The sequence below is a fragment of the Asparagus officinalis genome, chromosome 10 (assembly GCF_001876935.1).
Source record: "Asparagus officinalis chromosome 10, Aspof.V1, whole genome shotgun sequence".
Classification (NCBI taxonomy): domain Eukaryota; kingdom Viridiplantae; phylum Streptophyta; class Magnoliopsida; order Asparagales; family Asparagaceae; genus Asparagus; species Asparagus officinalis.
The window spans coordinates 69,447,269-69,473,930 of NC_033803.1; the positions used below are offsets into that span (position 1 = coordinate 69,447,269).

At 36.4% G+C, this 26,662-nt stretch overlaps 3 protein-coding genes and 1 long non-coding RNA gene across 5 annotated transcripts; 1 reads left to right on the plus strand and 3 right to left on the minus strand.

The window, feature by feature from the left end:
- LOC109825276 (iron-sulfur assembly protein IscA-like 2, mitochondrial) lies at nt 1,553–14,934 on the plus strand. 2 transcript variants are annotated; one of them, XM_020392095.1, is made up of 4 exons: nt 1,553–1,835; nt 6,650–6,780; nt 6,882–7,047; nt 14,085–14,651. In XM_020392095.1, exons 1-3 carry the CDS (start codon nt 1,563–1,565, stop codon nt 7,021–7,023), a joined length of 546 nt encoding a protein of 181 aa, XP_020247684.1. In that variant the 5' UTR covers nt 1,553–1,562; the 3' UTR covers nt 7,024–7,047; nt 14,085–14,651. The 2 variants fall into 2 exon arrangements, with proteins under 2 accessions (XP_020247684.1, XP_020247683.1); XM_020392094.1 differs by lacking the exon at nt 14,085–14,651 and adding an exon at nt 14,677–14,934 and having other exon boundaries at nt 1,562–1,835; nt 6,882–6,990.
- Nucleotides 8,796–13,687, minus strand: LOC109825277. The gene is made up of 7 exons (XR_002242955.1): nt 13,115–13,687; nt 11,517–11,602; nt 11,154–11,380; nt 9,402–9,707; nt 9,250–9,323; nt 9,057–9,173; nt 8,796–8,978 (listed from the first exon to the last, which is right to left on the minus strand). It is a non-coding gene; the product is annotated as an uncharacterized LOC109825277 (long non-coding RNA).
- Nucleotides 15,912–19,586, minus strand: LOC109825763 (60S ribosomal protein L10a-like). Its single transcript, XM_020392651.1, has 6 exons — nt 19,495–19,586; nt 19,289–19,371; nt 17,682–17,901; nt 17,358–17,556; nt 16,415–16,596; nt 15,912–16,169 (listed from the first exon to the last, which is right to left on the minus strand). The coding sequence occupies exons 2-6, from the start codon at nt 19,291–19,293 to the stop codon at nt 16,116–16,118; spliced, it is 660 nt and encodes a 219-aa protein (XP_020248240.1). The 5' UTR covers nt 19,294–19,371; nt 19,495–19,586; the 3' UTR covers nt 15,912–16,115.
- Nucleotides 20,357–26,657, minus strand: LOC109826876. The gene is made up of 4 exons (XM_020393892.1): nt 26,487–26,657; nt 23,678–23,755; nt 21,134–21,181; nt 20,357–20,625 (listed from the first exon to the last, which is right to left on the minus strand). Exons 1-4 carry the CDS (start codon nt 26,655–26,657, stop codon nt 20,578–20,580), a joined length of 345 nt encoding a protein of 114 aa, XP_020249481.1. The 3' UTR covers nt 20,357–20,577.

Sequence of the window (26,662 nt, forward strand, 5' to 3'; positions counted from 1 at the left end):
GCCAAACTGATAAAGGATGACTTATAAAATATACCAATTTGATAATTTAATAAAAATAAGACCTAAATAGGAACAACATAAAAGCTTAGTTTTCTCTAAGTCAGCCCTTTACATTTTACATATTATGAAACAGTCCCCCAAATCTTGAAGTTTCTATTCAGTTTTTCAAGTCTTACAAGCTGTTTAACAATTAGTCCCTGAACCCAACTTCACAATGAGGTACTATTATCTTAAATTTATTACACGTTAAACGCGGAGATTTTTTATTTTGAAAAAAATAAAATCAAAACAGATGGTGTCGGTGAAGGATCAAGGATTTCTACCCCAATCGTGTCTCGTATCATTTTATTATTATTATTATTATATTTGGAATTTATATTAATAATTTCACAAATTTATCCTTCTTTAGTAGTGTGCTATGCTAATCTCAGTAGTGCCCTTGAAAAAGAAATAAATATGTGGTTTTGCCATCGTTAATGTATGGAATCACACAGTCAAATCAAAGAAGTTAATTGAATTGATGGAGGTCCTCTAACTCTCCAAATGAGTGGTAGGATGGTAACTTCGGCCGAGCATGGGCTGACAGCCAAGTCAACTTTAACTATACATATGTCAGCCGAGCAGTTGAGGAGAGGTCACTTTGGTGTTTAATGCCAAGTAACAGGGGGCATGTGGTGCTGACGTGATCTGATGTGTCATAAATACTATTAGGGGCAGAAGAATAATGGGGCCTATTGAGCATTTAATGTCATTTATTGCGAGGTGATTGGTTATCAGTGCACATGAGGGGGCTCGAGGCTCGAGGTATTTCGTCGCCTTTCTACTCTTCGGATGGTCAAAAAGTATCGCCTTTTGAGTTGCCCTCGCAAGATGTCGGCTGATTGGTCGGCCGAGTGGAGTGGTTAAGCAGTCGACTCAGCCAGGAGACGACACGTAACGCCTTTCGAGTCGTCGACATGTGACTGAGATTGAGAAATTTCAGGGTATCAAACGTCAAAGTTTTTTAGGTATCAAAGGCTAAGCAATTTTAGCAAACTAAAGCGAAAAAAAACCTAGACTACTTTTACAATGGGAAAAAAGAGTTAGCTGAAAAAATAGCTAGATATAAGAAAAGCCCCCTTAACTTTGGGTAATTATCAGACAACCTCCCTTAACTTTGAAAACATCAAGAAAACCTCATTAAGTTTATGGATTATCAGAAAAGCCCTTTTTAACCTTGATATTTTTTCAGAAACTCCCTAAAAAATGAATATTTTTGGGGTTCTTTTCTGATAAAATGTCAATGCTGAAGAGGAATCTGTAAAATGAAAATTTTCTGATAACCCCTACAATTGATCGGGTGTTTTCCGATATTTTCAAAGTTAAGGGGGGTCATCTGATAATCGCCCAAAGTTACGGGGGTTCTTATAGTTTTAGCCAAAAAAGAATCGACCTTTTTTGCTCTTTTAGGCTTTTAGCTCCTCCCCTCGTTTCTAAGGGAGCGAGCGTGGCACGCGTGGAAGCCTCACAACGTTTCTCCTTCGAACGGGTCGGGTCGGGTTAAAAACTCCCTTATAACCCGCATGGGGCTTCAGATCCGTGCTCGGCACACAAAGCTCCCATCATCGTCAAACGACCACGAAGAACAAAATCCAAAACACACAAAAATTTCTCCAGCGATGTCGACGAGATCCGCGCTCCGTCGCCTAACTCCGTTCATCGCCGGCCGAATCCGTCAGAACTCGAGGCTCCTCAGCTCCTCCTCCTCCTCCGCCGCCGCCGCCGACGCTTCTTCGTCTCCATCCTCCTCTGAATCTCAAGAAGAATCCATTCATTTGACCGAGAGCTGCATCAAAGTAAGTTACCAGGTCCCAAAACCCTAGATTTCCCCCTAAATGTCCTGTATTTCTTACGAAGATGGTTAGGATGACGTTAATACCCCCTTTCCATTTTTGGGTGTGTATAGTGGTATTGGGGGCTTGGTTGTGGTAATTTTAATGAAGGAATGGACTGATACGTTTAATTTCGACGGGTTTAGGGTTAAATAGCTGAAAGAAGAAGAAAAGGTAAAAAAATTTATTATATTGAAAATGCAACTAAATTTTTTATTCTTTTTTTTTCAGTGGAATGCGTTTCTTTTTAGTTTTTGGTAGTAGGAATTGATGAATGAACGGATGAAGTTAAAAGCTTTTTGAAATTTTTATCTACGGCAAATGGTCGAACAGGTGGTGCGTGGGTGGGTGGTGTTTGATTCAGATATCATTTAGTAAAGCGGATAGTGTTAATTTACTAACTATGTGGTTTGCAATTTTTTTTTTCATTTTATTTTAGGAAATGACGTTTGCAATTTGTAAGAACAAATAGAGGTACTTGCTGTTAGAAAATTGAGAAATGTTTAGAGTATATGAGATATATTTACAAGATTTTCCCCCTTCCCAAAGAATAGAATACATAGTTACATGTTTTAATAGCTAAACATGGAAAACCGACCAAATGAATGCAAGCGACTGGGAAAGAAAAGTTTAGGTTAAAAGCAGGAACAACAGATTAGGATTGTGAGCAATTAATCTTGATTTTCTGTTCATTAATCAAACTCTTACTTGGAAGATTGCGATGACTCGATAAATTAGCTTTAGCAACTCAATCTCAGTCAAAACAAAACCTCTATTCTAAATATTCAACAACAAGCAACAACGTGAATCCTATTCTTCCACTCAGTATTGTTTAGGGCTACCTCTTTCATTTAAGTCAAACACTGCCATATTTTTTCAAACTAGTCCTCTTATATGTCTCTAGTTCTCCTTGCTCCATTAATCCTGTAATTGGCTACATAAGTTGTATCAGTCCTTAAGCTTTTTTTAGGCCTGTATATCATTTCAAAATTTGATAACTGAATTGAAGGAGGAAAATAGGATAGGGGATAGACTTGGCTATGAGCAAAGGATTTGAAAGAGAGTGTCTCATACGTTCAAGAGAGCCGATGATTTTAGCTGATTGGTTGCCCACTTATGATTTGTTGAACACTAAAGATTTGAATGAGATCAGACTTGTAGAGCTAGAAAGGCTTGTAGGGCTTATCACTAGATCATGTGGAGATTTGTAGGGACATATCAGGAGTTTGTGGAGGTTATAGGCATCCAACCTAGTTCAAATTGATTCCAACCAAGTTTCCTTAGGTCTACCTCTCCTCCTTTTTCCATTTATTATAATCTTATCCCTCTCCAAATTGGCTAAGAACCTTATTTTCCATTCAGTTCTGTTATGGCTAAGTATGCTCTCAAATTTCGATGATTAAATTAATGGAAACATATTGAAATAGGAGATGTACTTGTCTATGACTAAAAAGATTCGAAAGTGAGTGTCTGTTCAAGTTGGCCAATTATTAGCCACTTAGAACACATCGAACACTAAGGTTCTAGATTAGGCTTGTAGAGCTAGAAAGGCTTGTAGAAAGGGCCTTCCCACTAGATCATGTGGAGACGCTTATTGATATAAGCAGTTACTGTAAAGGTTATGGGTGTCCAATCTAGTAGAAATTGTGAATGTTGTTTTCGTGAAGGATATTTTGCCTATGCAAATATCACAAAAGAACACTATGCATCACAAAGAGAAAGAACAGGTTATTAGTTATTACACTTTTGGTCTAGAGCAATTCACGTTGAGATTTATAGCTACTGTGGCACTTCATTTTATAATTCATAGAATCAGCTCTGAGGACCATGCTGAAAATGCAAAAATAATTTATCATTTGTAAGTTTACATGTTTAACGCAGCAAAAATTCAAGTATATGGCATAGCTCCTAGAGGGTATTATGTAATCACCTAATGGCGTGTGCTGAAAGAGAGAAGAATTATAAAGTGCGTTGAAGGTGTAACTATGTAATATTAGACTGCTGAAGGTTGAAATATGTAAATTGGAAGTTGATCGAAATCAGTGTAAATTTCTAGAATTTCTGGTCAAGTTTATTGAAGATGAGCTCAGTCTCATGAATCTAACATTATAGTAGGATAATGATTTTCACTTGTAAATATGCCTTATTTTTTGTTCAGCGAAGTATAGTGTAAAGCATGAGAGGACCTGTGTCTATGTTCTTGAAATTAGAACTAGTTATGAACTAAGAATCAGGAATCAGGAATCAGGATACTTCTTTAATGGATATGCATGTGTCCTTTAACTCATCTTGGTTATAATTTATGTGAAGGCTTTAGGACTGCATTTAATTGCTCTGATGGCCTTGGCGACTTGTTTGGTTCTTCCACACACTTCGCGTCTTGATTTATTCATCAGCTAATCTAGTTAAGCATGCGCTTGTACATGTTTATTACCCACTTATACCTGAGTTATTATGTGATAGAAGACTACTGAATCATTATGCAGGTACATACCCTCTTAATTGACAGTACTTATGGGTGCCTTTATTTGTGCATCAAGTACCAAAATAGGTGCATCTTTGACATTCTTCTATCAAATGGGATATTACTAGACTAACATGCGCATACGAGCACAATTAAGGGAGTTCAAACTTTATCTTTGCCAGTTTATTGATAAAATATTAAGGATAATGGATGGAAGAGAAGATTGATGATATGCTTTATATCTACCATCATTTCCAACCTTAGATGAGTATTCAAAATTCAAATGACCTATTATTGTTTAATCAAGTTAAGTTCAAAGTAATTAATAACTATCAAATGAGCTGGTCATTCACTATATTCAGTGAGTACCTACACTTAAAGTGAACGGTAATTGCTTCAGCTTTCGTTATGCCCTGCTCGATCTTGTTAGACATTGATTTTTTTGCACTTTTGGAATGTTTCTATTATTTTCCAAGATAAAAAGATTTGTTAATCTGGGCTATTCTGGTAGAAAGAGAGTGTGTATGCATCCAGGCATGATATCATTCATGGCTGTGCATATGCACACTCTAAACAATCTTCTAATCTGAGGGAAATGTTCTCAAGTATAGCTTCAACCACCTATTAAACATATTTCAGATTTTTATTGCCTGCATTGACTATTATGCCATTGGATAATGCAATAGTTACATGTAGAATAATCATGTTACCTTGTTTGTTTAAGATGTCATGTTGCATCTGTCTTTAAAATGACATATTCCGTGCCTTTGTAAGGCTACCTAGGCAGCGTCTACAATATGGATGGAGAACCCTTTTCTCTTTGGGAGGGCGATGTGGGGGGTCTTTTTTTTTTGTACTGGGGCATTGGGGTGGAAAAGGATAGATGAGATGATTACGTTTTATGATTTTACCATCACCAGCATTCAAGGTATCACCAAAACAAAGTCAGCTTTGAAGCAAAGCTCGAGATAGAGAAGCTTCTTAAAAAAACTGAACAAGTTGGATAACCAATTAGCAATATCCATATACTTGCATGAAGTGCGTGACGTAAAAGAGAAGTGAACTATAGGCTTCAAATGCCAAGTATAATCTTGATTGTTCTAGAAATTATTTATGTTGAAAAAGACCATGAAAATACAAAATGCTACTATGAAGGTTTTCGAAAATAATGAGCTTGATAGTTGATACACTTCTATAGTACAAATCATAGAGACAATTTATACAAGTCACTAATTAAACAAGAGAGGAAGATATTAGCTATTAGTGTCATTGCATTAAAAAAACTTATCAACTGCAAGGCAATCCTTAAGTTCCTTATGATATCAAAAACCAGTTCAATAACAATACAATGAAGATAATAGAAAAAGATGGAGATAAGGGACGTAAAGATAATGTGGGAAAAGAATATGAGGCTTATGGTTGTATGTGTCAATTTATGCTTATCTTTTGAGATATAATGGTTGCAAGCAAGATAAGTGGGAAGAGAGAAGATTAAGTTGAGAAATGAAAGATGTAAGGGACAACAGATAGCAAGGATGCCTATCCAAAAACGTAGACAGGCATTCTTATTGGCAGAATAGTTGCTTGTTGCTTACTTCTTGACTATTGTACTTTATCCTGCAACTTCTTTTTTTCCTCCCTTAAACGGGGCTAGTGTTGACATGGATTGCCAATTTTAGGATAACAAAGGAGTTAGTCGTAGAGACACGGGATAGGCAAATACAAGTGTTAGACATTTGGCATTAGTTATAGGACTCAGGAACTCTTCCCTGAATCTCAGAAATCGTTGTTTAGAAGAATCCATATTGCTGTAGAGAATCTTTGTTCACTATCATTAGTGAAGGCTCAAATACTGGCTTAAGTTGAAGTTTACTGGACTAATACATATTATCAGTATAATAGTAGTATTTACCATGTTGTGCCATGCTATGAGCTTTCATGCACCTTGGGAACTTATTAAGAACAGTATTTCCTAGTGGAAACGTGTTATGGACTAGACGTGTAGACCAATCAACAAGTTTTCAATGGTAAAGAATAATCATACATCAACCAATCTGGGAGCTGAGAGACACCATGCTCTTCACCTATCTCTGGGTGAAGAGCATGATTTTAGTAAGAACTATTTGAACAGCTTTTAGTAAGAACTATTAACGTTTTCCTTCTGGAATTTGTTTCATATATGCCAAATAGTTCAAAACCCAAAAATAAGAATTTATTTATTTTTTTCTTTTTTTTAAATTTACAAATGTAAATATTTTACAACAGTCTTACTTGTTCCTATTTTGTATGTCTTAACTATTTTTTTTCCTTGCAGAGATTGAAAGAGCTACAAGCAAAACAAGCATCTGGATGCGAAAAGATGCTGCGACTAAGTGTAGAAACTGGTGGGTGTTCCGGTTTCCAATATGTCTTTTTACTGGATGACAAAAGAAATACAGATGATAGGTGCTTTTCTAGCTTCAGAAACTACTGTGATCTTTTTATTTGAGAAAGCTTGGAATCATTTTCTTATGTAGGTGTCTTTTGTGTTTTTGTTATATTTTCAGGGTTTTTGAGAAAGGCGGCGTCAAATTAGTGGTTGACAATATCTCCTATGACTTTGTAAAAGGTGCCACTGTTGACTATGTGGAAGAGTTGATTCGTTCAGCCTTCGTGGTTAGTATATTCATTAACAGTGCATTTACATAATGTCAAACTCTCATGTTTAGTTTTACTAGTTGGATTACACGTGCAATGCACGTGGTAAAATTTTTAATATTATTTTAAATTCTAATTATATTTATGGAAAGATTTGTTATAAATTTATTGAATGTACACAATATTGCTAGTATATGAACAAAAGCTAAAAATTCAAACTGTTTGAACAATAAATTTATATTTAGGAATCAATTATGCGATAGTAGAGTGATTGTATTTACAAGGTGATTGATCAATTAAATACTATAACAAGAACATACGTAAAAGTAATGTTTGATGATGTGGATGTAAATCCAAGCTTATGACGTTATAGGCTTTCTATGTCTTTGCACTGATTTCTTTCAAAAGCCATTGATTTTCCTTTCATCTCGAAGCTTTTGACTACACTTTGTGTTTCCTATGTATTTTCCAGAGGTCTTTTCCCTTTGTTTGGCTATCCATTGATCATTAACTATACGGTCTATCGGTTTGCTTGGCCCGGTTGCCTTCTCTTCAACGTGTTGTTCTTCTTTGTCAATAGCTTCTGTGTTTGGTTCACTAATCTCCACAACTCCATTAGAGACGATTAATATCTCATTGAAAAGAGATTGCATAATTTTGTCAATGACCTGGTCGATAAACGTAATGAACAAGTAGCAATCATTCACCAAATACAAGGCTACATAAACCCTATATCTTTTGCTGGATGGATGCATGTTGAGCAAGTAGCAGATGCTGTGATGAGGCTTAGGCAAATAAATAACCCACTTCTTCAGCATCAGAATGTATGTATAGTAATGTTAATATGTTTAAAAATTGTTATGCTGAAAATTGGTTCATACCCAAAACGAAAGCTCAATAAAGAGTTAGTTGACTGGCTTCCTTCATGATTCAAGCTATGCCGACTTGTTATGTCGCCTAATATCTCATTGGATCATCATTGTCATGTGCCTATAGCGAAAAACTCATGACTGTAAGCAAGATGAAAATCAAGCACTCAAGTTAAAATCAAGCACTCAAGTTTTATGGTTAATCACAGATTCTTTTTCTTAATGTGTAGTGATAGCCACTTATCGTCTCTATATTGTTCTATTGGCATATAAACGGCACATTCCTAGATGGAATAATTTCTCCATCATTTGGATGTATGTTACAACCATTCAAATAAGAGAATAGGATAACTTCAATGCAATGAAATGTCGAACAACACTTTGGAGATCGAACTCCTTTAGCATCAAAAGTTCAAAGTACCGCCCAAAAATTTTAGGAGCAGACAACACTTTGGAGATCGAACTCCTTTAGCATCAAAAGTTCAAAGTACCGCCCAAAAATTTTAGGAGCAATAAGTGGCTAATCCCTTTAGATTCTTTAGCATCAAAAGTTCAAAGTACCGCCCAAAAATTTTAGGAGCAATAAGTGGCTAATCCCTTTAGATTCAGGAATTATAGTGGTCATGAAGTTAGCCCTTGGAAATTTAGTGCGAATGGTTGCCTGCTTTAGAGGTGATCGCTATGGTGTCTTCCACCAGTCCAATTTCAGCTTGTAAATGAGAAAACGAGAGGAAAATCTCAAGTGAGAATAATGTAAGAACCTCTTTCTGTCAGGTGAAATAGAGAACAAAAAAAAAGCATTGTAATTTAAATACTAACAGACCTGAGTCAACAGAGAGTAGGAGGCCCCAATTAAAGCCTTCTGATTATTGACTGTTTTTATAGCAAATGACAGCACATTTTTACGTACAATGATGAATACTGTAAAGAAACTTTAACTGAAGGTGCGAAAAAAGAATTACTTACCTATTAAAGGTTCTGAAAGGAGACACTACTTGGGTTCAAGCGAGCCATGACTCAGCTCACCCTCCCCATGGGCAAAGTTGCAATGACACCTCTCGCACAAGTGACGGAAAATAATGACAGTGAATCAGGAAAAAACCTCCATCTTCGTGCTAAGATTGCATCAGTTTGAGGCTGCAGAAAATAATTCTCAGATTGTTGCAAATAGGGAATTCCATGTCTAAAATAAAAATTACCGGGAGCGATACTTACCTCTCTCTGTTTTGGGGATAACTTGCAAACATAGGTACATGTAACTCAATTAACTCCTTGTTCGCAACCCAAAATATGCCATGATTATGGTCTACTTGAATGTCCTCTCATGAAATACTGCAGAAACAATACAAGAGTCAAAAAAATAATGCACAATAGCTAGTTAAAGTTATATACATGCAGATAGCCATACCAAATCCTTGGTTTGCGGGGTTGATAATGAAGTGGATGTCTTGTGAACCTATCAAATCTATCAGTCTTTATTTCCTGAGAAAGTAAACATAATGTGCAAAGAGAAGATAGCATGGTAGGATAAATACAAACAATTAAGTCCAAAAGGGGTACCAGAGATTCAGTTACATGTCTCTACCACGGATGAACTGTTGTAAGTCGTAACAGATTCTGTTGAGATACTTTGGCACCATGGTTGAGAGAGAGCCACCCAAGCCTACAAAAAAATACCACACAAGTAAAACATTGTGTAAATGAGTGCAAACATAAGTTATGTTCTAGCAGCTTTTAGTTTACCTTAAATTCCAACGAAAAGGACTTGCTTTCAGGCACAAGTGGAACACTGTATTTCCATCTCTATCAGTTTCACTGGTGTCAGCTCCTGCCTAAAAGCAGCTTTGACACAGGTTCATCTGCAATCTATGATAAGAAAATACGAAGAAAATAATGTAATGTTATTACTTTTATTCTAAGCACTTAGGGTTATTACTTTTATTCTAAGTGATGATAGATCTATCAAAAGGAAACATGTCTTATCTTCAGCTAGGTAAAGATCCAAATTTTCTATAGTAACCCCATGTCTTAAATCACGCAGCAGTTTGGCTAAATGATGAAATGGCAGCAATGCTGAAGCACCCTCAAAGATTTCTGATATTCACAGTATGGAAAAATATGCCTTAGATAGATATCCGACTTCACGTCCATTTGCATTTCTGAAGTTCCTAAATTCCTAGCTTAACACGAATATTATTTATACTAATATTTAGTTAGGGCAGAAGTTGTTCACTGAGTAGGGAAAATCTTTATAACAAAATCAAAAGCCGAGTTTGAGTCAAAATTATTTACACAAAGAACTTGATACTTTAGGATTTTCATATATGTGGACCCGAACTTAAATATTTGAACGTAAATAATAGAATTTATGATAACACAATCGCACAAAAGTCGATATAGCACCAACCATGAATGTCAATGTCTATGTATGTCATACGACAATAATATATCTAATGTTGATTGGGAACTTTATCGATTCCAATAAGATGTGAATTGGGTCAAATGAGAAAGATCCAAATAAAAACTACTCAAGTTGGAAAATGATTGAAATCTGGATTCTAATCGTTGCAATTAAGGCAAGCTAATTGAATTGGGTCTTTCATAGACAAAAACCAATTCAGATCCTTAATCCTTAATAAATAAAGAACCATCAATAGCAGTCTACTTATTAGTAAATTATTGTGGTTATCCATAAATAGCGTTGTTTATAACCCCAGTATGCAATCGCAGTGCAATTTGGTTTCCAATGGAAAAAACAAAACTGAGGGTTTTACCAAAGATCTGCGTCCCTACCGTGTTAGATAAATCTAAGTAGTTGGTATTTCACTCTAAAATTTTAAATTATTTTAGGCTTCACAACTAAAATCAATAGTTGTGTAGTAGTCTCTCACATAAGTCAACACAAGCTCACTTTATCGTCTCTGTATAGGACTAATAAAGCTATTTTTCTAGTATCTAAACATTGGATTAAAACCTAGAGTACCTCCACAATAAGTGGAAACGAAGCAAAGGAAATATACAAATAGATTAAAGCCAAATATTGATTGCTTTATACTAAAATTATCAAATCTTACTTTTTACTTGTTGAACATGTTTTCATTGTCAGATACCCTCATTTAGCACAGGTTTCACAACGGAACCATGTTTACTTCTATTGACTACTAAAATGAAAAGAATTTGAGTAAAAAGTCATATACTTTCTCAAGTAAGTTCGTTAATGATAGAAAATTTCCAGGTCTAATGGCGGAAACTTTAATGAAATTTAAACTGCCATTACAGAATAAAAATTACTTAACAACAATAAAGTACCACCTTGAGTTCAAGAGAGGAAGTTGCAGCTGGCACTTTTCATTCACACATACGTTGGGTGAATCATAACAGCGACAAATTTCTCTTCGTGCTAGGCTTGCGTCAGTTGAGGCTGCAGAAGAGAATTCTCAGATTGTCGCAAAACATGGAATATTTCATTTAAAGTAAAAGTTACCTCTCTTTGTTTTTGGGATTCCTTGCAAGCATGGGTTCATGTTACTCAGTTAACTCTTCGTCAGCAGATCAAAATATGTTTAGACATTGGTTTGTCCAGTTTTCTTCTACAAGTTCACAAGATTCATTTAATTGGAATGAGCAACAGAAGGACCTATATATCATGTACATTAAAGGTGGAGAATTACTCACATAAGTAATTTCAAAAAGTTCACAATCTACATCGTTTGGCCGAACAAGTCCTAGTGCTGTGTTAAATACAATTGTATGCAATATGCCTGCATTCAATAGATTAAAATTATCTAGAAAAGAAAAGTGATTCAAACTAACAGTTAATCAAAAATATGAAGTAACAGAACTACCAGAAGGCAAGTCCAATCACTAATAAAAGTTGGATACACGAATAATTATAGCATGTAGACTAAATAAAGACAGCTAAAATAAGTGAAACAACATTTGAAAGAAAGATAATGCTAATGTTAGTAATTTTAAATCTAACATTTTGGAGAAGTTTGTATCTATTGATGTATTTCGACAAGATGACTTATCATGATAAATTAGTTTTATTTGCTTGGATGAAGGAATTTTTAAGCAATAAATGTGGCACATATCGATCTGATAAGGTTTTTTTTCATGATACCGATTTGAGATACACCTTGCGCAAGCAACTTCTTCACTCTACCATATGTATAAAGTTTAGACCACACCCATGCGCTTATACAATAAAACCCCAGATTCAAAGTTGTGGTTACTGTTTGCATATAAGAGGATTTCAACTGCTCGTGCAACTTCTACACATCTTAGAGTTATCAATGGTACTATTTTTAAATTCATAAGCATCAGTAATTTCTAATGCCAACCCAGATTCAAAGTTGTGGTTACTGTTTGCATATAAGAGGATTTCAACTGCTCGTGTAACTTCTACACATCTTAAGAGTTATCAATGGTAACTATTTTTAAATTCATAAGCATCAGTAATTACTTTTTATTTGATCAATACTTGCATCCTGTAGAGCCTTAAATACAAGTTCTAGGAAGGTAGATTGCAATCAACAATAGGAAACTGGATTCAAATGCGAGGAAAACAAATTATATTGAAGAAAAGGAAGGCGTAAGTTTTGTCAAAGCACAATAGTGGACCATAAAGAACAAAAAGAAATTACAAGTTGTGAGATTTTTAACTGGTAAACTCCATCCAGTCCTTATGTTCTTCGTCTCCATTAGAAATAGAATGTACCATGTTACATTCCATCGATAACTCATTAACGCAATCAATGGACAATAAGCTACATATATATCAAACGAATACAAAACGATTCTGCCAAATAACAAGATCAAGTACACCACAAATAAAAGATAGCTTTAGCCTGCACAAGTACCTTGTCTTAGCATGTCTTGTTCCGAGATGTGAAAGGTTTCTTTGTCAAGTGTTCTTTTAACTCTATAACAAACATAACAGTAGTAGACCCAATACATTTCTATAGATTGACAATGCTGCATAATTTTGTTTCATACTTCTAACAAATAAATTTCTAATGCATTTCGTTTTGCATCATGTATACAACAATATATACATGAAAATGCATAATCATCTAGACACATGAAAATTCCCAAATTAGCAACCATTTGATTAAAAAACAATGAAAATAAGCACATAAGTACCAAACAAACCAATTAACAGAAGAAAAAAGTCACCCATGTCAAAGTTTCAATTTTGGAGCAAGACCCAGTAACAAAATTGGTGGAAAACGGCAAAATTTGGCAAAAGGCACGGAATTTAAAGATGGTACCTTGGCGGTTTTCTCGGGAAGCAAGATCCCAGCTGAGGTCTTTGAAGGGGGCACGATCTTCTCCACCATAATCCCGTTGAGCGCAGAAATCAAATGGGAAAGAAAAAAAGTTGATGAAAGAATCAATAATCAATAAGATCAATACTCAAAATCCTGTTGAGCGCAGTAATCAAATTGGAAAGGAAAAAGTTGATGAAAGAATCAATAAGATCAATAGGCGCACTCCTGTTAACAGAGCCAGCCTTAACCAAATTAGTTTCCTTCTGAACTCCAGAAACACCAATTGCCAACAATCCATTACTTGACCTTCGATTGCGGGAAGAACCAACAGAGGTCTTGTTAGCACTCATTGATCCAGCAGTAGAACTCCTAGCATCTTCTTTCCACGAAGAACTCATTCTCTTAGTTACCAACTACAGTTCTACATGTGGATGTCTGAGTGCCAGGGGGCTTTGTAATTGTTTCAACCGACCCAGACCGCTTGCCTCCTCTATGAGAAACTTTAGAAAACCCTTGTTTTCCAGGCCATGTCATAGCTTGGTTAGATCTACCAGATTTTGTATCATTGATCTATGCATAAGTATAATCGGCTTCAAATCATAGATAGAATTCGTTTTAAATTTAAAAATCATAGGTAAAATTTAGAAATACCTTCTTCAATGAAATTCCTTCCTAATCCTAACCGATGCAAAAATTCTGAGAACTGAGGAGATGATGGCGGAGGTATGGTGTTGATGATTAGGGTAATAATACTCATCTTTAAGATCGTGGGACGGCGTAACCGATGAACTGAGGAGATAAGCTGAGGAGAAGGGTAACCGATGAACTGTTGGGCGGAGATGGGGCGTAACCGACGGAAAATTTAGGGTTTAACGATTATAAGGGACAACTTTGGTATATTTAAATTGGTTGAAGGGTATTTTGGGGAAGGAAAATTTTTTCATGAACTCCCTCTTTTAAAAGGTAGATGATTTTGAACCACATGTACCATCATTGCAATGTTATCTTTTTGCTTGCATCAGCTGATGAATCGTACTAAAGCTTAAATGCACGCGCATTCTTAGTTTGCGAAGATTAGAAAATCATGTTTATTGAAAAAGAAATGATTAACTCATTTTAACCCGCTTTCATCTTTCTGAACACTGATTGTTTCTCAAAACTTTTTTATCCAAACGCTTGAAAATGCATAGGATTAGCTTAATCTGACTTAAGCTCATATCGGTTCTTTTACTAATTTGGATTTGCTTTCCGTAACTCATTGTTGTTTTATGCCGTTTCTGATGTTGCACATGCTGACCTTTGTTTTTCTTACATTTTGCTTTTTTGCGGGGGCTTTAGAAAAAGAAAATGTTCGACCCACACTGATTTTTTTTTTCCTTGCTTGTAAGGTCGATTTGCATCAATTTTTATTAGATCTGCCTTTCGCGATAATATATCAGCTGCGTATAGTCAAAACATGCTTTATCTATTATATTTCTAGATTATCATCATCTTGGATCCAACATTTTGTCGCCCTTAATGTCGCCCTGTAGTAGTTTTTACCGGTATGTTTGTTAACGCAGGTAGCAACAAATCCTAGTGCTGTCGGAGGATGCAGCTGTAAAAGCTCTTTTATGGTCAAGTAGAGAGTTACCTTCTCGTTGTGATGGCAGCATATATTCATTTCCCGGGAGGGGATGATTCTTGTTGAATTATTATAATAAGATTGACCGAGGATGTGTAATAACGATGACATTTTTGTAACAGGGCCAATTGAGTGTGTATTATTGTGTATAAGCTACACTGGAACAGGATCACTGATCATATTTCATGGCTCGTAACTTTCAGTTGGTCTGTTTACTGTACAATAAAATTTTGAAAGAATACGTTCAGGCATCAGATGCTGTTTATGAGCACAAATGCAATGAAAATAATGCAGTCTGCCTGCATATTACACTTTAATGTTGTACCGGTTGTCTTTCATGGCAGTGTGGATCCAAGGGAATCCAATCGAACGGTTGTAATATCTTAAAAACTGGGTGAATTTCTTAGAGCTTTGGATGTCAAATATAATGTTTGTTACATATGATACCGATTAGATAATGATATAAAATTTCCTCAAATCAAAATGTATGGGAAGAACTTTTGTAAAACTACTAACAGGACAAATTCATAAAAAGTGGCGTGCAGGTACACGATCAATTTTCATTTCACACGCTACAAAATAGCATTTACATATTTCTTTTATAAGATAACTCTATAAATTAGAAAATTACTCATTTTTTTCTAACTTAGATATCCAAAAGACCCATTATATTCATAGTTTTAAACTGGGTATAAGTTGAAATGAACCCAACTTACGTCCAGCAAGTTTAAAAAATTGCATGTGAAGTGTAAGATAAACTATGTATCATATGATAAGAGTATGCAAATATCCAAAGTGCCCGCTAAAGTTTTGGTGTCGGTCACAGATACAACACGGGTACGGCTCCACCTAAAAGTACCCATGCAACATAGAGTATGGCATATTGAAAGGAAAAACACTACAGGCACACCTCCTCCGGCCATACCCCCTCTTCCTCTACAGTGCAGGAGGCCCCACCTAAGATTTTTAAAAAATCTCAGGTGGGCCCCCTGCACTGTAGAGGGAGAGGGGGTGTGGCCGGAGGTGTGGCAGAGGGTGTGCCTGTAGCGTCACCCTGAAAGAAATAAATGAATGCCCCACACACACACAGAGAGAGAGAGAGAGAGAGAGAGAGAGAGAGAGAGAGAGAGAGAGAGAGAGAGAGAGAGGTGTCTTATAATAAACTACTATGCCTGCTTCCAAACAAGGGGGAAATCCATATCAATTGAAAGGTCTCAAAAATGTAATTCATCAAATCTCTACCTTCTAATAAGCTCAAAGAAAACAAAGTTCCAATGGAATCACAATAGTTGATAACATGAAGAAAATAACAGGAACAAAAGCAACAGGAAAATTTCCCCATGACTCGCGGGGTTCAAAACTGCTGGAAGATGCAGCTTAGAAAATTCGGATAGGCTTCCCCATGGTGCTCTTCAGATACAAGCATCTTACCTGAAAAGTCCAATATAGACGATCATAATGATAATCGAAAACACACGAGAAATGAGACTCGTACAAGCTGAAGCAGATCAATTAAAATAACTGAGCCTACTCTACTTTTTTAAGAACCCTTTGTATGATGACTCGAAAGAGCTTTCAACATTAACAACGAGGGTAATTTTAGTGAAGTTGTTAAAAGGATGACCATCAACAGATAATTATAAACCCATTTTATACGAAGAAAGGAAACAACTTACATTCTGCCAATTCTTCTTGAGAAGGGAAACGAGAAAGTTGACACTAAGTTGCACATTCTGAAAGACTTGCTTGTCATCCATAGCACAGTTTCCGACAGCAACACCCATGCAAAGAACTTTCTTCAGCTGGAACTTCACCATGGCCTTGGTCTCATTGACTTTAGACTCCAGCGACGAAGAATTAAAGTTAAATTTCATGATGCATGATGTCAACATGGGACAAAGCACACTGTATGAGCCCATATAAGGCTCATGATGTAAGTTTATTAGCAAAAAAGTACAAGGTGCGGGCAAGGAAATACTTACAAGGAATGGCTCATGCAACAAGAGATCAACACAAGTATAGGCAGTTCATAAAGAAGGGCTTCTGTCATATTAGAACCCCAAATCTCTGTTAATTCTATATTAGACCCCCTTAAATCTCCATATTAGTTTAAAATAGTGGTCTTCTCTAAGAACTTAATAGATTTGGGGATCACATCTACAACTAAATAAATTTAGGGTTTAATTTAAATTTTAACATAATGGATTTGGAGTCTAATTCAAAAATATGATGATTTGGGGTTTAAACAGAGATTTGGAAGACTAATATAGCATTAACAAACATTTGGGGTCTCATATGACAAAAACACTAGAGAGAATAAGGAATTTATTTGACAAGTATATAACATCAATTTATCATGTACCAAAGGTAGCAGATATACTAGTTCTAAACAAATGTTTGGAGGAAAATACAACAAAAGAAACAGAACCTTTATCGAGAATTATGGAAGCAGCTTTATAAAAAAAATTTATCTCTATTTAACTCAATTGAGGGTCAATTGATAAAATCTAAGGATTCCAGGAAGCTACTATGAACCAAAAAAACTACCCACTGAGGCAATCTACCTCTTAAAACATAACTTTTGGAACCCTCGATACTAATTGGTTCAATACACTCAGCGCTTAATAAAAGAGGGAAGTAAAAAGTGCTTGCCTGCCTTGTTGAGGCCAGGGCCAAGGAGACGTGGGATCTGTTTGATGACAGCCTCCGATGCAAGGAAGGCATGGAATTTCTTAGCGAGTTTCTTCACCAATTTCTTGTTCTTGTTCAGCTTCTTAAGGCTCTCAACATCCATGCATTCTAGTCCTATCTTATTAGCCTGGAGGTACAACAATGATATTAAAATAATAATCAAATGAGTAGAGTATAATAAAGTGTTGATGAACATAAAAAAATATTATCACATGAAATAATTCTTCCAACGAATTTCCAAATATGTATTACCTCCTCAACATGTTGGGCATCACCCAGCATGCAAACCTTCATTTTCGGACGAGGAATGTGTGGCAGCCTCACTGAACCACTGAAACGCTTGTCCTTCTGGGGGTCATAGTTCTTCAGACCAATCTGAAGTTCGATTGTTTCAGTAAACTTACGTTTCTTTGTATTAGAATCATTCTTGAGCTGGGACACAGCTTCCCGTAGGACATCACTCTGCAACTTGCTGTAGGAGGTGAAAAATAACATAAGACCATTCAGTGAAAAGCTGTTAACTTTGAATGTCAATCTTAATTTGTTTCAAGAATAACATGGTAACATATAAAAAGAAGAATAGCACCTAATACAAAATAAAAAGTGCATTCTAATATTCTATAATGAGATTGAATAATAGTCTAAAGGGTCATTTACACTTAAATGCCCCAAAGTTTACACCACATTTAACTTAAATATCCTGAATTTTCTTGCCCGAAAATACCCTAAAGTCAGAAAAATGACACCAGTAAGAAATTTTTGAGTATAAAAAAAATCAATTTTGCTTATTTATTGGTCAAAAAACACTATGGGGTATCAAAGTTAAAAAGGGTGAAAACTTGAGGGTATAACAGTGCCAATAACCCTAATCTAAACCATAGAAATTGCGGATCATGAAACAACATATAGGATTCAACAATCAGCTTAATAATTATGAAATAAATTCAAACCAGTGAGAAATATAGACAGATAGGAATAGATGGATCACAATTATCAAAACAAACCAGACATTTTCTCCAACGAAAAACAAAAAATAATCTCTCTGATTTGCATTTTTCTAGCTAACTGTGCAAAATTTTGGAATAAATATAACCTCTGTTACACAATAATTAAGGCTTCTGGCATATTTCATTACAAATCAAATGATACATTGAATTGCCAGTCATTCTCATGTTCATATCTTGAATGCAAATGCTTCAACAATATCTCAGAAAGCATATAAATGTAACGTGCAAGTTTCTCACTATGGCATTCTAATTTTTTATACCAAGAAGTCAAACACAAAAATCCACATAAAGCATGGAAACATAGTCAAATGTGCCCAATTTCTCACTTCAGCATTGTAAATCAAGAAATCTAACACAACATTCCAAATAAAGCATGAACACAGTTAAATGTCCTCAATTTCTCACTTCACCGTTCTAAATCAAGAAACCAAGCGCAATATTCCAAACAACAACACAATGTCAAGAAACTCCAACAATCCAAACAACAGTGTCAAGATGCTTCAACAATTCAAACAACATTGTTTGGACCGTTATGGAACCTGGAGACCGTGTTGCTCGGATTGTTGAAGCATATTGGAACTATGATTTCTCGCTTTATAACAATAAAGCTAACAACAGAGATCAACTTCATTTTCTCACTTAACAAATTTTAATTAAAAAAAATACCCACAACAGATTACTTCATTTCTATGCGTATTAAACCGTCATTTTGTCAACAATCATCAATCTCGTTAGCGTTTCTCGCATCGTCAAGATTATAGAGTGCACACCACACAATACTATGAGAACCAAATCATAATTCCGAAACGGACATCGAAATAATTCATGCGGATATTTAGAATGGACGCTGACCTCATCGTCCTTGTTGGATCTGTGCTCCCTTAGGGTTTCCCTTTTTTTAAAAAAAAAAACCCTTCTTTTTCCTCACCTCGCTCCTTCAGAAAAGCAAAGATTAGAGCGTAGATCGTGAGTAAAACACCGACATTTGTGGAAAATGAACAGATAACGGCGAATGGCGCTGAGAAAACCTAAAGAGAATTAGGGTTTTGGGATCTTACCGAGAGCTGGGAGGAAGGAAATGACGGCGGCGGGAGAAGCTCGAGCCCTAGTTTCAGTACGTCGAGACGTGAATATATATATATATCGCGGAGCCGAGTCACGCGCAGCGCACGTGTTCTTCTTTTTCATAGTTGAAAGGAAACATATTTCCTTCAAATTTTTTTTTTTTTGTATTTCCTTCGCTTTTATAGAAGAAAAAAAAATTATTCGTTTCGAGTTATAAGTAATTTCTATCACTTTTCTAAATTTGATTTAACTTTAAAAAAAAGAAATCAATGTGATGTGTGAAAAAATTCTCTTATTTTCTAGTGTTTGGTTCAAGCTAAAAGAAATCAGGGTTTTGATCACTGTGACGCGCTTACCACCCATGCAGGACAGAATTATTGTGAGCATAAATTGAGGGGTGAACAGACCTATCATCACATTTAAAATTGTTGCCAACATAAATTCGACGGAGCGGTTTCAAAACATGAGCATTTGATGAAGTAATTCAAAAAGCTTAAAACATTTGAAGGGCTATTCTAAATTTGAATAGTAAGTTGCAAGATGTATAAATATTGGAGGGGGTAATTTAGATTTTGAACATTCAACGGAGAAATTTCAAAATCTTTAAATACTTGTGTGACTAAATTTAAATCCGAGACGGCAATTTGCAAAATATTTAAAATTTTGAGAGAATAAATGCAAATTTTTATAGTACTTTAGGTTCTTAAATAAGTGGGTAGCCTCTACCCACATCGAACAAAACAGAACACACACCTGCTTCAAATATTTTTAAAAAGTAAATAATAAAATATAAAAAAATTTGTGCATCCGCTCATCGTTTCATAAAATTTAAAGAAAACTACAAAAAAAGTATACGCGCTCTTCAAATAAAATATCAATCGGTCTCAAACCATGAATGTTTATTTTCATTTTTCAAGTTCACCAATCCCTTAAATCAACAAAACTGTGAACAAATTTCAGACAACAGGACAGCACCAAAAACGTCTGTTCAAATGATTATTACACGGAAATACAAGTTCCAGCAAAATGTGCTATAAAGTTCGGCAAGAAAAATCATGATATAGAGCGCATTCGATTTATTCTGACTGCCTTTGGCCCAACACAGAAATGTCCTCATACCTCTTCTGCAAAAATGGAAACACAGGGTCATGGAACAAAGTTAGAAAGAGGGCGGAAAATAGCTTACGCTGCACCAGCAGCAGTAACCAAGACGAAGAGCTCGTAGAGTGAAGACGACGACTAAGATTACAGATAGTATCAATGGTTGAGAAGATGAAGAATTCGCAATTGCATATAAGAAAGGCCAAGCCTCAAATTAACTAAAGTTTAAACATTAAATGTCCAGGTGAAATGAGGAAAAATATTTAATTTTTAAGTTGGACAGCGTGGAAGCATGGAAGTGAAAAAATAAATGTCAGGGGATGAGAAGTTAGACATCAAAACACAAGCAAGCGTGAGGAGATGACAGCAATCAGTATCAAGCAACATACTGCTAAGGAGGCAGCAGCCAGAAAAGATATACTCGATGAAAGCATTTTTCCGTAAGACTTGACTTGCTGTTTGATACCGATATAGCTAGGTAAAATGGTTACAAACACATGTAGCTTATGCGGGCAAGTGTAGAGTGATTACCCCAACATTGTTGTGTTCCCATAGCTTGTGAACTCCATAATCAACTGCCTGTACCCGTAAACCAAATCAGTAGACAGCCATATCATAGAATAGCATATGCTAAATGTATGAAGTACATATCACATATGACAATATAAAGTACAGCTATGAATCAAATCAATATCCTCATGTAAGAACTGTCCCTTTCGGTGTAAGGGTAGTGGAGCCAATGTGGATTAATTTATACCTTTGTCAACATCAACACAAATATTACATATTTTCACATGCTGGTCAGGAATAACTACAGAAGTAAAGATAAATCGAGCAGAAAACAGCTACATACACAGTTTAAGCGACATTGCATGCTAGCCACCGTGCATAGAGACATGGTTAACTTAAAGCTTATGCAATAGCTAAGATGATTCAGATTTCTGAAAAATTATCAAATTGCCTGTCCGATTGCCCATGTAATGCAGACGGAACTTTGACATGGAAAAACCTACTAAGAATTTACGCTTGAAAGAAGAAGCCACACCGTTTAAGTTTACATATTAGACACTTAATGGGTAGATACGAGATGGATTCACCTATCTAAAAGTTTATCATTAATACAAGGCAGGGTGGAGAGATATTTGTTAGATTAAATTAATATTGAAATATGAACCTAATAAGTTCCATTTGACTTGTGGAACGTTTCTTGTAAACGGGTTCTCATTGCAAACAAACAAGTAACTTTTCCAAATAACAAGCCTGTTGGATGCTAGTGGTTTAGTTTGCAATTCTGAAGACATTTGCGGAAAATAAATGAGTTAAATATTAGGATTGTCATACATTCTTATGCGTTATGATTTATGCTTGCTAAGCTAAGGGGTTTCATCTAAATTACTTCCTCTTCTTTTTCTATCAAAATGCTATTGTATATGTAGCACAAGGTTCCATGGACCGCGTGACAAATATTTACGGCTTTGAAGCTGTTGTCAATCTTATCGTCTGACGTCATGATCCTAGTATGTCATGATCCTAGTATGAGATACTATCAACAATAGAACATGTTTCATAAATTGCAGAAAGAATTTGGTAGATAGGAATACATAAATTATTTAGTCGAACCCTTCAAAACTTTGTTACCCCAAAACAAGATGGGATAAGTTGACAGAACTTAGATAAGGAATCAGCCCAACTCAAAACATTTAAAGTTTTACTCAAAACTCAAGTTCTTAATTCTCATGCACATTTTAGACAGACAGAGATCTACGAGAAACTATATGAAAAAAAAACCTTTTATAATCTAAAGTATATTTAGTAAATAGAGTATCTCCATCATGTTGTATTCTAGTTGTTACATGGCCACACAGGCATGAACATAAATCATAGGATGTGAAATTATGAATCATACCCTTACGGGTGTCTTCAAAGTGGATATTATGACATCTGAATCAGATAACATATCCAGACTGAATTTCAAAATATTGACAAAAATCGAATCCAGTGATATCATGATATCATCAAATTCGTCAAGCCCTGACCAATTACCTAGAAAATGATATCGGTATTTGGTTACATTTAAACTTTCGTTTCGACGTCCAATTTTTTTTTATACCAAATATACTTATCTCAAGTTCATCTTAGCATTATTATAATTATGGTAACTTAGTAATAATACTACAACTTACCACATGAGGAATAAGTAACAGTCACAGAGATTCATGCAGAGAGTATATACAATGAAGCAGATATTGTGCTATTTGAATATATTCCATTTATAAAAGGATGTCTGTTTAGAACCGATGTACGTAAGCTAGATACATACTTGTGACACATCTGTATTAAGGGATCTGAAGACATAGAAAATTCAAATGATATTGGTTCCACTTAGAATCTCATCTACCTGCATGTCCGTCTCTGTGAGTCCATGACCGTCTCTCGTAAACAAAGATTCTAACAGGCTTAAAAGATGGATATGTATTAATATAAATAATTAAAAAGAACAATAACTATGCAATTTTGTACACACCTTTTCATTTTCAGAGACACAAGGAAAAAATGTAAGCATAGTTTTCACAATAGGCTCCCAACATAATGTAGAAAGAGTGGCTCCATTGATACAAGGGATCCAATTTACAAATAATACGATATGTAGAATGCATGAAAGTTCACCAAATCAATAAAGCCCATTTTGAAAACATACTAAATGGTTTTTTTTTATCATTCAGATTCATCACGCGCATATTGTAAGCCTGGAATTTTACCGCAGTCCTTCCCAATTAACGCGGCATGAATTCCCTATACTAGCTACGAATTCATTTCTTAAACACAAAGCTTGACGCGTAGAAGATTCAACTAATTTACCCTGATTAAATACACCAAAAACCATAAAAATCCAAACTTTCAGCTAAATTAACACTCTAATCATAAGCAAATCCCCAAAATTTTCGTCAGATCTGAAAGAAGAAAACCCTAGCAGCTACCGAGCAAAAGACCAATCACATGGCAACTATCAAATAAACCCTAAAATTTCAAAATAACCAAGAAGTTAAATGGTCAAAAGGGTTGAGATGGGCCCACCCTCTCGCCGGCGAAAGCTCCGGCGATGACGAAGGTGACGTAGACGGAGTTCCGACGCATCAGAACCCTGTAGAGCCCCTCCCATCAGGCCTCTGCGCTCTGCCACGCCCGCCAGACGACATCGATTCGATCTTGAGGTCGTTGAATATCGTGTGATTTTTTTCCTTTCAGATTTTTTTTACGTCTGTTGGCGAGATACTGGAGTCGCCTAAGCCTAAAGTATAAGACTGGAATCCGTATGTTTTGTAATATCCTTCTTTTGAGGGCTGTATTTGAACAAAACGCAGAGGGCACTTGTTTGAACCAAGAACGCTCTGTACCTTGGAATTTTGCATAATAATTGGAACTCTCTATTTGGCTCGTGGTTCATATTTGGACTCGCGGTGAACCGCGAGCCGTCAACTCGCCAGTGTGTGTAACAGGGGCGGGCACACCTGTTCACCTATCTGCGAGTTGAGGGCCCCACCTGTTCACCAAGGTACAGAGCGTTTTGTGCAAAACAAGATGCCCTTGCGTTTTTTGTCAAAATAGCCCTCCAAAAGAAGGCATATTTACAAACATGGGGCCCGCCCCCCTGTTCACCTATCTGCGAGTTGAGGGCTCGCGGTTCAACCGCGAGCCAAATAGCTTTTTTGAATAATTTGACCCCCACTGTTTCCCTCTGCGAGTTGCTGTCAACCGCGAGCCAAATAGCTTTTTTGAATAATTTGACCCCCACTGTTTCCCTCTGCGAGTTGCTGGCTCGCGGTCCAACAGCGAGCCAAAAAACTTTTTCGGAATAATTTAGAGGAACTTAATCACAAGATTCACAACTAAAGTGAAAAATTGAATATTATATATAAAATGAAAAAAATACAAATTTTGTCACTTTTTCCCTGAGCAAAGTCGTAAACGCTGAAGCAAGAATATTATATTTTAAGGAAAATATAATTTGAAATGAATTTTGCAAGCTATGAATCTATGAGTAGGAATTCAAGGTCATTTTCCATAATTTTTTTATCTTTATCTATTTTTTCCCTCCCAACTTATATGAATTTTATAAAAGCTACTTGACAGTAGCTTATGACTTGGAGTTGTATAGATTGCGGGTGTAGAATCAGCGAGAAATTTGGTGAAGAACAGGTTTTGGAAGCGCAGGGGAACTATTTGGAAGTTGCGCGGTCGACCGCGAACGTGCACAGGCTCAGGGTGTGATTTTGGATTCGTCGCGGTCGATCGTTGCGGTCTACCGCCTGTACCCTGTAGTTGACTTTGGCTCTGTCAACCGTTACGGTCGACCGTCGCGGTCGACCGCCATATCCTGTATTGGATTTCTGAGTTCTGTTGTTGGTCGCGGTCGACCGCGTAACGGGTCAGGCCCAATATTGGTTTCATGTTCAGTTTGGGTTTAGTGTTTGCTATAAATACCAACATACGAATTAGGGTTTCTTTGGGCTTGGATTGGAGATTGGTTTGGGGATATTTGAGCGCAGAAAAAGAAGAGTTTTTCTGAGCAATTGTTTGAGGGTTTATTTGGAGAGATTAAGAGATTTGTTGGTGAGATTAGTTGATTGGTTTGAGCGTTTTGTAATCTCAGTTTGTACTCTTCTTCTCTATTAGTGAAAACCCAATCCCCTTCTTGCCCCGTGGACGTAGGCAATTTGCCGAACCACGTAAAACTATTGTGTTTGGATTTGTACCGTTGTTTTGATTTGTTTGGCCTTTATCTCGACGTTTGTTTAATTTGGTTCTCGAAGCACGCCCGTTTGGTTGTCACGCTTCCGCACCGCGCACAACAGCAAGCTCTCCGAGTGTTCTCTCTATTCCCTTCTTAATATATATATTTTGAGTCAGAGTTATTACTCTTCTCAATCTTGTCGTTTCTGGTTCGTGAGGGTAAATAATTAATCTAACTTTTTTAGCAAACGATGGTGAGAGCCTTGTGTACTGTGCCACCATTTTTAGATCGACGTTTCCTTGCAATTGTAGCCACATAACTCTTTGCGTTCTTCCTATCTCGGTATGATCATTTGAAACTTTTATCCAAGCCTCGAATTTACGCTCTCTACAGCTTTGAGGATTGGGACAGTTATTTTCTGCAAGTGCTCATGGAACAATGAAGATGTGTACACTTCTTGAAACGTCCCGGTTACACGGTACTTGCAAACTCCTGTGAAGTTTGAGAGATTCGACTCGTAATCCTAAAAAATTATTGGATGTAGGTAATATCAGTGGCGTAGCTAGGATTATTTTTTTACCCTGGGCGAATAATAAAGGTGGTCTACGAGTATGTCGTGAGGGAGAGGAGGGAGGCGCGGGAGAGGGAGGAGGGCTGTGGATTGTTGAGATGGAGGTCTTGGAAGAGGAGGGAGAGGAGGTTGGATCTGTGGGAGAGGGGGTGAAGTGGCAGGAGAGGAGGGGAAGCGAGGGGAGGAGGGAGAGGTCGTGGGAGAGGCGGAGTTTCTTGTCCTGTGTGTTGTGCATTTTTTTAATATTATTAATTGTCAAATCTCTGTGTCTTGTGTGTCTGTTCTCTGTTTTTACGTTCGTCCACCAGCCGTTTTATTCTGTTGTGTTGATAACATTGCAAATATACAGACTAATCAGTCAATTCTATAAATGTAGCTAACTAAAATTGTGCACTAGTAGCTTGTAATCAGGGACAGGGCTTACAGCTTAGATTGCACAATGATGTTTTGCTTCTACTACATTTTTCATTCTTATACAACGAGCCAGTTAAGCAAAGAACATGAACACAGCTTTTGAAACCTCCGATCTCTTATCAACATCCAACATCTACAAAAGATCCCCCTCTCTCTCTCTATTCTACGTGCCTGCAAGGAGCAACCAAAGCTCTCCGAGCCATCGAAAGCCCTTCGATCACCAAAGACCTCTTGATCACCGAAGCAGACCCTGTCGAGTCCTCCTCGGCTGCCGCCTCTCTTTTCTTCGGCTTTGAAGTGCCAGGCTCCATCTGAACAATCTTGCTCTGACCTGTCATTTTGG